General features: G+C 46.3%; 1 protein-coding gene across 10 annotated transcripts in view; it reads right to left on the reverse strand.

Moving 5' to 3' along the window:
- Positions 1-10,444, reverse strand: part of LIMCH1 (LIM and calponin homology domains 1) — a 352,295-nt gene extending 341,851 nt beyond the window's left edge. For 9 of the 10 annotated variants that reach the window (XM_037731824.1, XM_037731823.1, XM_017509857.2 and 6 more), the window contains exon 1: positions 10,286-10,444. In XM_037731824.1, the coding sequence (XP_037587752.1) occupies positions 10,286-10,381 (96 nt within the window). In that variant the 5' untranslated portion in view covers positions 10,382-10,444. The remainder of the gene's footprint in view (positions 1-10,285) is intronic. The other variant, XM_017509862.2, reaches the window with a different exon arrangement.
- Between the last annotated feature and the right edge of the window lie 363 nt (positions 10,445-10,807).

Here is a 10,807-nt window from a genome sequence, read left to right on the forward strand (position 1 = left end):
CTATGAGTGGAGCTGCAGCTGGGAGGTGCCAGGTGAGGCCAAAAGAAAGACTGTCATGTAGGTACAATGTGGGGACTCAGGAGCAATGTGGGATCAGGCCAGCCCACCTGCCAGTCTTAACATGAATGAAATTTCTTGAAACAGACACAGTAGAAAACCTTGAGCTGTGACAGGGGACAGCAGATACCTGTGTTACGCAAAGGCTAAACAGAATACCATATGCAGAGAACCTAACAGTGCCTGGCAGGGAGATACCCTAAATCCATGATTTCCTTCCCCTTGTTTATAATCATTTCAGTCTGGATCTCAGGACTATTTGAATCCAGTGGGGGAGTCAGGTCCCAATCAATGAGAAAAAGATTGGGGAAGGGGATGTGTGAAGTGAAAGGGAATAAAAATGGTTCCACCCATTGACAATGGTTCACTGGGCTCCTGTAATGATTTTTCATCATAGTCCTAACCACCCTCCTGACATTTATCTTTTAAAAAACATTGAAAGGGCTCTAGTTTCAGAGAATGTGCTTGGGTGCCATATGGATGAAATTGTTTCCTCACAACTAATGGTGCTATGTATATAGAAGATGCTCAATAAACAGCATCTTCAATCATTAAGGGAATGAGAAGGGAGAAGGGGAAAGCGGTCACCTGCTTGTTTAAATAGTTACTTGGGATCATGATCTTTTTAGATGTTTCACTTTTGCTTCTAAAGGGTCCCCCATACTAACTCTGGAAAGGTACTTTTTCCAATGAACAAATATATACCGAACAGCTATTGAGGATAAGGCAGCAGGACACAGCAGTCACCAGTCCAAGCTCTGGAACCAGTTTGCCTGGGTTTAAATCCCAGCTCTGTCACCGATTAGCTGTGTGACTTCAAGCAAATCAGTTACCATTTCTGTGTGCCCATTTTCCCATCTGTAAAATGGCCATAAATGGTGCTTGCTTGAGAAGTACATGTCAGGCACTGTACTGGGTGTTTGTTGTATATATAATATACCATCTCATTAACTCAAGCAGGCATCTAGACTAGCACTAGTACATGGTAAGTGTTCCAGAAGTGTGTTCCATGTTACTATTTTTATTTGGCACTGAACTAGCCATTTTTATCACTTTCTATTATCATGCTCTGTCAACTCTAACAGCATAATGAATCAGGCTTCTACTTGTCACTGGCCCCTCCTATGTATGACATCTTGCATGGTCCCTTGGGGAACAGGCGGTAACCACATCTGCTGGCCGATGACAACATTCAGCTCCACAGGCTGAATGTTGTTGTTTTTGTTTGTTTGTTTGTTTGTTTTTTGTTTTTTTTGTTTGTTTGTTTGTTTGTTTTAATTTTCCATAGGAAAGGAGGAGAGAATGCTATTTCTCAGTGTTCCCATTGGGTCATGACAATTAACAGTCACAGCCGTGGTCATTTATTGACACCAGCTACTAGTCAGTCATTTGGGGTTTTTTTTTCTTTAAAAATACCTGTCTAAGCCTGGTGTAGCGGCTCATGCCTGTAATCTTAGCACTTTGGGAGGCCGAGGCAGGTGGATCACGAGGTCAGAAGTTCGAGATCAACCTGGCCAACATGGTGAAATCCTGTCTCTATTAAAAATACAAAAATTAGCCAGGTGTGGTGGCATATGCCCATAATCCCAGCTACTCCGGAGGCTGAGGCAAGAGAATCTCTTGAACCCAGGAGGCAGAGGTTGCACTAAGCCAAGATTGCACCATTGTGCTCCAGCCTGGGCAACAGAGTGAGACTCTGTCTCAGAAAAAAAAAAAAATCTGTCTAAAAAGAACTCATAGAGGTGACCACTATAATAAAAATTGTTCCATGCTCTTTTTTAGATTCACTATCATTGGAAATACTCTATCTTTCCCTTGTCCTTCTACAACAGGTGAAAGAGAGGTTTGCCTTGATGTAGGGAAAGAAAGGGAAGGTGAAAGTCCCAGGCCCAAAAGCTGGGGGCATGTTTATTTAAAGAAAAGAGATGTTTGCTCTCCAGCCTTGCAGCCAGGAACTCCAAGTTCAATGAGCCCTGACCCAGTCCAACCTGAGGGGAGGGTTAGTGCCCTAAAGAATATCTTCGCCCAAGGGCCAAAAGAGAAATCACCTTCCAAGTGTCCAATCGCCGACTGTCTCCAGGCAACTATTGGGTAAACTGCTTTTTTTAATCACTCTTAAAAAAAAAAAAAACACTTTGCTTCCTGTCAGGGCAGCAACAGAGTCTATTTTCTCTGCCACAGCCTATCCCAAGTGCCAATCAGGCAACTGTAGCTGGGCATAGACTCACTGAGAAAGCACTCAGGCAGTGGGGAAATGTGGCATGGGGCCCTGGCAGGGAGCAGCCTGACTGAAACCAGGAGGGAACTGGGTGATAAGACCCACTCCTTGGCCACAGGGCTCTGGGGTTCACCAAAGGAGGCAAATCTCCCCACAGACACACTCAAAAACATTCGTGATAGTGAAATACGGCAACTTTTCTAAGAGAAGGGAAGTATTAATGAGCTTAGAGGAATCAGGGGCTGATTCTCTGTGCTGCAGAGCTAGTCATGTTTAAGCTCTGTCTTGAAAGGATATGTCCCTGGAGAAGTGGAGAAGGCACATTCCAGGGTGTGGCTACCCTAACAGCCAGTCTCCCTTTTTTCCTGAAGAGTAGAACTCAAGAATATTATCTGCTGCCTGGAGAAAAAAACCCTTCTCCAGGGTCTCCCCTACACGCAAAAAGGGAAATGTTCCTGAAATTCTGGGCAATAAAATAGTAGCCCATATGTCCAAAAGGGTTTCCCAGAAGGCACCTGACATGGGAAGGATGCACTCTTCCCTTGCCTCCATCCAGCTTCCTGGAAGAGTGATGTGATTATGACTCTCCAGTAGTCATGTTAGACTGTGAAGATAGGGGAGGGGGTCTAAGAATGGTGGGTTCAAGTGCTGAAAGGAATCTTACTCAGAGTCTTCCAGAGTTTACCATTTCTGAGGCTCCCAAAGGACACCTGGCTTTATTAGTTTACAAAGCCCCCTGTTTTAGAAGAATTTGGGGAAAGTTCCCAAATGAGAAGACATCTGTGGTTCACCACCCAAAGTCTTAACACAAAATGGCTCTCTTGTCTCAGTGGAAAGCAAGCAGGTTTCCCACAGCCCCCTCTTACTCAGAGTGGAGTGCAGCTTCTTCTACAGCCTCTATTTTGTCCAAAATTTTTAATCCAGAGTCTAGACTCAAACATAAACCCCAAAGTCCTCTCCGCATTTTTCTTAGGTGAGTTCTTAATTTATCTGTGCCTCAGCCGTAAAATGGGCAGTGGAGCATCATGCAAAGTCTGAGTGGCCTGCAAGGAATATTCAAGAACTTCCAAAGCAAGGAAAAATGGGTGGGACAGGCCCTAACTTACACTGACCAGGAGCCAAACTGCAGTCTCCAAGAGCCACGCTAGAGTAACTCTCACAGACAAAATGCAGGGCAGTGGAAACATGGTGCTTTCTCAACCTAACCGATATTTTATTCTTAAGGTCTCAGCACAGAGCACAGTTTTCCTGACAGTGGGAAAAAGTATCAGTCAAGTTATTTCTTAGGTGCATCTTATATGACTACATCATCTGTCCTTTTCCTGATGCCGAAGGTAATTCCTTGAGATAGGGCAGCCATCCTGATATGGTTCGGCTCTGTGTTCCCACCCAAATCTCATCTCAAGTTTTAATCCCCACATGTCAGGGAAGGGAGCCTGGTGGGAGGCCATTGAATCATGAGGGCAGTTTCCCCCATGCTGTTCTCATGAGTGAGTGAGTTCTCACGAGAGCTAATGGTTTTAAAAGTGTTTGGCTGCCAGGCACAGTGGCTCATAGCCAGTTGAGGTGGCTCACGCCTATAATCCCAGCACTTTGGGAGGCTGCGGCGGGTGGATCACAAGGTCAGGAGATTGAGGCCATCCTGGCCAACAAGGTGAAACCCTGTCTCTACTAAAAATACAAAAATTCCTCTGGTGTGGTGGCTCATGCCTGTAATCCCAGCTACTCAGGAGGCTGAGGCAGGAGAATCACTTGAACCCAGGAGATGGAGGTTGCAGTGAGCCAAGATTGTACCACTGCACTCCAGCCTGGGCCACAGAGCAAGACTCTGCTTCAGAAAAAAAAAAAAAAAGTGTTTGGTAGTTCCCTCTTCTGCTGTCTCTTCTGCTGCCATGTAAGACCTGTCTTGCTTCCCCTTTGCCTTCCATCATAATTGTGAGTTTCTTGAGGCCTCCTCAGCCACATGTAACTGTAAGTCAATTAAACCTCCTTTCTTTATAAATTACCCAGGCTTGGGTCATATCTTTGTAGCAGTGTGTAAGCAAACTAATACACATCCCATCAGGGTTCGATGCATGAGGGCATGTCTTTGGAAGGGTTGTTTTCAATATTGTAAACATGTAAATATTGAATTCAGCAGAACTGAATTCCATGGGATCATTCCTCCTTGAAATATAACATCTCATGTCCAGGCAGAAGTCTTTCCAATATTCTATCATTTTTTTTTCAAGAACTATTTTTCCCCTAAATTATCTATTAGCCCTCTATTTTAGGCTATTTTTATATTTCTCAATCACTTAAAACCAAAGTTCTATTATCCCGTCCTTTCCTCATTTAATAGCACTGAAATCATCCTTTTTCCACCCTACCCTTCCTCCAAAAGAGATCGTATCTGATACCTTTCTTCTGCCTGAAATGTAAACATACAAACACATCTTGGGGAACACATGAGGGATTCTATTATAAAACTATTGTACCGTTTTAAAACTCTCAGAGCTGCGAACTGGGCTTAAAAGGAAAATCTAATTCCAGTGAGAACAGTTTGGTCAAAAATCAACCAGTGTTAACTGATTCTGTCCTAAACCATGAAAATCAAGGCCAAAATACAAAATGCAGTTTGTACCACTCGGAGGGCCAACTGTACACAGACTTTAGCAGGCACATAATAAGCACTCAATAAAATAGTAGCTTTTATCATCACCAACATCAGCATCATTACCATAACTTTTATCATCATGTTATCCCCAGCTGTGATACTTTTAAGCTTCAGAATGGTTTAAAGCAAAAAGGGAAGCTGCCAGGCCAATCTCTAGTACTCCTAGAGCTGCCTAGTCCCACCTAGCACTGACTGCCACCCACAGAATCAAGGCCAACTGTCTACATCACGGCTCTATTGTCATCCATTGGCGGAGAGCAGGAGGCTAAGAGACCCAGTGGCTGGGAACATATGCCCAGCCTTCCCTTTCTTGGTAGCCAGTGCTCAGCCTGCCCTTTGGAGCTCACTTGATGCAATTGGTTTCCAGGGAGATGCTGGGGCAAGAAGTGCCAGTTCCACCTCCCATTCCGTGTCCCCTTTCCCCAAATCTGTGGGACTTCACTGTTTTCCTACCATGTGACAGCACTGTGTCATAGCTGCTCTCATATACAAACAAGCTAGACTATTTAAATGTCATTGTGAGAAAGATGCCGCCTGCTCTCATTTACATATCTATTCAGACCACTACTCCTTCCTTAATCTAGCCAGAAAAGTTTTTTCTTCCCCTTCCTTGGCAATTTATGCAGAGCTGGAGGACCATCTGCAAAGTTAACTATCTGTTGGGATAAAAAGATGCAACAGTCTAATCCCTAGAAAGGCGGAGAATTAGAAATGACTACATATATAACTTACGGTATTACATCACAAATGTCATATGTTACTGGCCATTAAATGCTAAGTTATCTCAAAAGCTACTCATAAATTTTCCCTACTGACAAACAACACAAGCATCTTTCAGTCTTGGAGAGCTATGATACCCTCAGTGTTTTTAATCTTCAGAATTAGGTCCCAGTTGAATCAGAAAACAATTCTATGTGGGCAGCAGGGAATGAACCAAAATGAAAAACTGCTCCTTTCCAGCACTAGTTCCCACTCTTGTGAAGTATGGATTAGGTCACAAATAAGATTGTATTCATCACCAAGCCCCATGGGCACACTGTGATTGAAGGTAAAGGAGTCCAGGAACTTCACAAGTTGAGAAGTAAGGCTGAGTTGGGTTGAAATTTCCAGTCCCTCCCGAAAGGCCTGGGAACCTGTTCCAAATCATAACCGAAACCAAGCTGAAGGACATCTGTTTCTTCAGAAAGTGTTTGGCATTGAAAAGAAGAACTACAGATTAGAACAGATAAATATTGTTGTGGGTGGTGAGGCCAAGAGAAGTGGGGACTCGGGAAAATCCAAGTCATCTAACCTACTAATAAACACTTGTAAATCAATAAATACCACCAGAAAAAAAGAAGGAAAGAATAAAAGAAGTGAAAAAATTTGATTAAGAGTAGTAGTGACACATCCTCTCTTCTTCATGCTCTGCTAAGTGATTTGACCCCTTCTCGGAATGAACTGCAATGGCATTTAATNAGAAATTCAATGGAAGAATTATTCTTTTTCCTAGCAGGAGTTGACACAACTTCAGTGAAAAAAACACTGCTGCAATTAGATGAACATTTGGACCCGTTATTTGTATAATGACTTAATATTAGATCATCTACAAGAGAAGAGGCATTGAACATTCTGCTTGGAGTTTGGTAACAAAGATTATACATTCAACTTACATATTCGGCATAATGTTGAGGAATAATTTCTAAGCTTTGATGGACTACTGCGATCATTTTATGAGTCGATATTAAAGGTTTTTCTCTGATCCCCAAGCTACTGTTAGTGCAAATTAAAGTGATACGTAGCATCCAGTTAACTTCTAGACCAAGTATCCAGAGTTGATAATAGGATGAAATCAGCAGGCAATTGAATCATATTTTCTACCCTGGAAATGTGGTGTTCTGAATCGTTTCTTTCAAAATCAACCTTAGTTGTTATTCACAACAGAAAAAACAATAGCAATAGCAATAGTACTAATAATGATCGTAGTGATAACAGTAGAAGTAAAAGTAACAGCAGTGTAATATTAACGGTAACGATACTACTAACCACACTCACACAGAACTTCCTATGTACTGGGCACTGTTCTAAGCATTCTAAATATATTAATTTATTTAATCCTGAGAGCATTCCTATGAAATAGGTGAGCTGTTATTGGTAACCTGTTTTGCAGATGCTGTCAACAATAACTCTTAGTTATTCTTGTTGTTGTTAACAGCTAGAGCTACCTTTCAAAGAAATCATTTGGAACCGTAGGAAAGGAAAAGTCGCTTGCTCAGAGTCATCTAACTAGGAAGTAACAGACTCTGGACTCAAACCCAGGATGCTAGGCCCCAAGGTCTGACCCCTCACCCACTGTGTTCTGCTTAGGAAGGCCTTCTAGAAAAGTAGTATGGAAAGAAGTTAGTCACTCCCCTGCCTGCTGGTAGCCAGAGTTACTTCTTCAAGTTTGCTGACTCCTCTAGGAGACTTCCCAAACGCACAGTAAGACGTGCAGCCTGATCCTGCAGCTATAAAAAGTCTCTAGGAGTGTTACAGGGCTGTTCCTGTGTGGTCTGTGACCATCTAGAGCTCCATTAGAGCTTTCACCTTTGCCAGCTAAGGAAGGAGTGAGGGGAGGGGTGCTGAGATGAGGGAATTGTTCCCAGGCCACATTTCCTTCCCAGTAACACGGTCCTCAAATAGCCAAGGCTGCAGGCCGAGAAATTCCTCACTAACAAGTTCTGTCCTGGAGCTGGTTCCTTGAGCCTTTATTAAGAATGAATGTTTTCTCACCAATCCATGACTCAAGGAAGACCAAGAACAGAGGAGAGACAGGCAGCAAAGTTTGTTTATTAACTTGCTGCACCCAAGGGAACATTTTTATGAAAGGGTGAAGTTCCTGACCACTCAAAAAGAAGAAAGAAAAAAAAAAAAAAAACCTATGGGAAATTTAATCAACAACTGAACAAAAGTAAAAACAAAGCCCCACCAATGAGGATATTGCCAGAGACAATGGGGCCCCTAGAGGAGCTGCAACTGTCTTGAGATAACAATCCCCCCAGGAATTCACTGGCCCGAAGTACTACATTATTGCTCTATTAGCCGAGGAATCTTTGTTCACAAGGCAACCGCAAGCAAAACCATCTGTTACTACTCCTGGGATCCCCGGTTTGCAGACATTTACATTTCAAGAAAAGACTCTGGGAAGGAAGGGAAAGGTCTCTATCTTTCCCTGGAGCAACTACCTTTTTTATATAGCCTGGGAGGGGGAAGCTCTCCTTTCCCTGAAACTGAATCCTACAATTGAAAGGAGATAGGCCGCTTCAATAATGCACAGGCAGCTCACCTGGGCTGCCTGGTCCTAAAGCCACGCACATCTCATTACGGTTTTCAAATTTCTAAATTGCTATGAATGGTAAAGCATCAAGAACAATGCCAAACTGTCTATAGGGCTTAATGAGGCTCTACTTTCTTAAGGAATCCTTTCTTCCTTTTCTTAAACTTATATTAAAACTAATATTCTGCACTGCATAATAGCCTGAAATATACTACCTCTTAAAAGCAAACTAATCTGGGCCAAAGGAGATGTTCTGTATCTTGATTTAGGTGGGGACTATAGTAACAGGCATATGTCAAAAATTCATGGAGGTGTACACTTCAGATTTGTGCACTTTTCCATGTGTAACTTAGACCGCATTTTTCTAAAGCAGAGTATGTCAATGTTACTCACAGTTAAGGAAATTGGGAATAAATCACTCGACTTCAAGAACGGTAAGACTGTTCTGCTTTTGAATCCTCCCCTTTCCCCCACCCACACTCAAAATCTCTCCTGAGAATTTTAAAGTTCAAGAACCTGAAAAACAGTTATCCAACTCTGCACTAAGCCAGTAACTACAAATGCTTCCTGCGTATCCTGGGAGCCCAAGTATGCAACACAGAGAGAGCACCTGTCACACAGCAAACCGTTCCAGCCACATATCAAAAATAAAAAGTCAAGGTCTTTTTCTCATCTGATGGTGAGCTATCAAATTATGAGAGACATGCCCCCTCCCAGGCTTTCAGCAAGAAGGCCCTGAGTTCACTGTTGTGTTTCTTAAGCCCTAGTTTTATATAGATGTTTCTAAACACTTAACACTCTTGCTTTCGGAAAGCAGGTTAACCCTGTAGGGTGCAGGTGTCTGGCTGGAGCAGGAGAAGAGCATTAAGTGAGAGTAGTTTCTGCAGGGAAATCAGCAGGTTTAAATCTGTGCGTAGAGTTCTGTTACTGTAGCAGCATCTTGAGAACTACGATGCTGAACGGAGTGGGGAGTCACTAAGTGACAGGCAGAATTCTGGAAGCTTCAACATTGCTGGGTCATGATTTAGCGGTACACTTCCTCCTCTGAACTACCGAGCAAAGGACTGCTTGTCACTAAGGGAAACAAGGCCAAATTCATACCTTCCACTAAGCCTCCAGAAAGGCCATCCATTGAAGCAGAGGCTCCTTGCACTAATCATAGGGGGTCACCTTTCCCCTTCATGCCCTTCAAGCATCCTGAACCCCGCAGAACGGTCATTTCGGGAGCTTGGGGCTACCAAGCTGCATCTACTGATAGACATCGTGAATCAGGATCACCCAGCGAGCGCTTCCTGGACTGAGCCGAGGGCTCCAGTGATTTCCCTGGCCTGCCAACGAGTCATTTAAGAAGTAAAATATGCCAACCAGGTCGGGTACCCAGTACTTCGTAACCCACCCTGCCGTCGCTGGGATGGAGAGGGGCGGGTGCTGCCAAAGGCTGGGCAGCGTCTATGTGGATGCATGCTAGCAAGAGGGTCTTGCAGGCTACCCCGGCCCTGCGCGCTGTGCCAGCCTCACACCTGACCCAGTGCCAGGAATACAGCAAGAGGCTCCGGTGGGTATGCGCCTCCGTGGAGACACTGCCAACTCCGCTCCGGAAGGGCGGCGGGGGTGGGGGTGGGGGGCAAGGGGCGAAATGCGGGACCAGGAGCAAGATACCCCGAAATGCGAGCACGGGTGAAGGCTCTGGGGGCTTGCGCTTCCTGCGCCTTTGCAACCCTTTGCTCGCACTGCGCTTCCCTTGGCAGCGCCTGAAAGCGGCAGGAGCTGAGATTTGCGAGGCCGGCGGGCAGGAAGGATGGAGGCGCAGGGGATCCCTTCCTGTCCTCACGCGCGCAGCTACACTGCAGTGTCCCCTTTCACGCCCACCGTCGCCCGGGACTCCCATGCCAAAGGGCCAGGGTTTCGCGGCTCGCCGAGGCACGGGGGATGACCTGGGGCAGCTGGCAAAAGAAAGGTGGGGTGAGGGGGAGGCGAGGCTGGACCTGCGGTCCGAGCGTGCGCGGGTCCATGGCCCCCGGCGCCAGTGCAAGGCCGCCCGCCAGCCACCCGCACCTACCTCGATCCACTTCTGCGCCTCGGAGAAGGCGGGCTCGGGGGGCGGCTCGGGCTGCAGGGGCTGAAGAGCTTCCAGACCGAGAGCGGGACAAGCCATTTGCGCAGCCCCGCGTCCGCTCGAGCGCCGGGATGAGTACGGCCGCCGCAGGAGCGCGCTCCCCGCCCCTTCCCGCCCGCCGGCCTCCCCTCCCCGCCTCTCCCCGCCCCCGGCCGGCGCAGGTCCCGGGAGAGCCGCGCGCTGCTGGAGGACGCCGCGGTAGCTGGTCCCAGCGCCGCCCGGGCTCCAACGCGCCGCTAGTGCCCCACGGGAGCGAGCGCGGAGGCGCCGGCAGCTTTTTCTCCTCCCCACCTTCGCGGGCCGCTCCGCCCCTGGGAGGGGGGACGCAGCTACTGACTAAAAATAACCCGGAGCCAGCGCTGCGTGTTTCCCTCCGGCTCACACCCGGCCGGGGAGAGGGACTTCGCCGGCTGCCCTCACGTCCCTGCGCCCGGCCGGCTGCCGAGGGGCGGGCGGACAGATCTG

The sequence above is a fragment of the Cebus imitator genome, unplaced genomic scaffold (genome assembly GCF_001604975.1).
Source record: "Cebus imitator isolate Cc_AM_T3 unplaced genomic scaffold, Cebus_imitator-1.0 Scaffold425, whole genome shotgun sequence".
NCBI lineage: Eukaryota > Metazoa > Chordata > Mammalia > Primates > Cebidae > Cebus > Cebus imitator.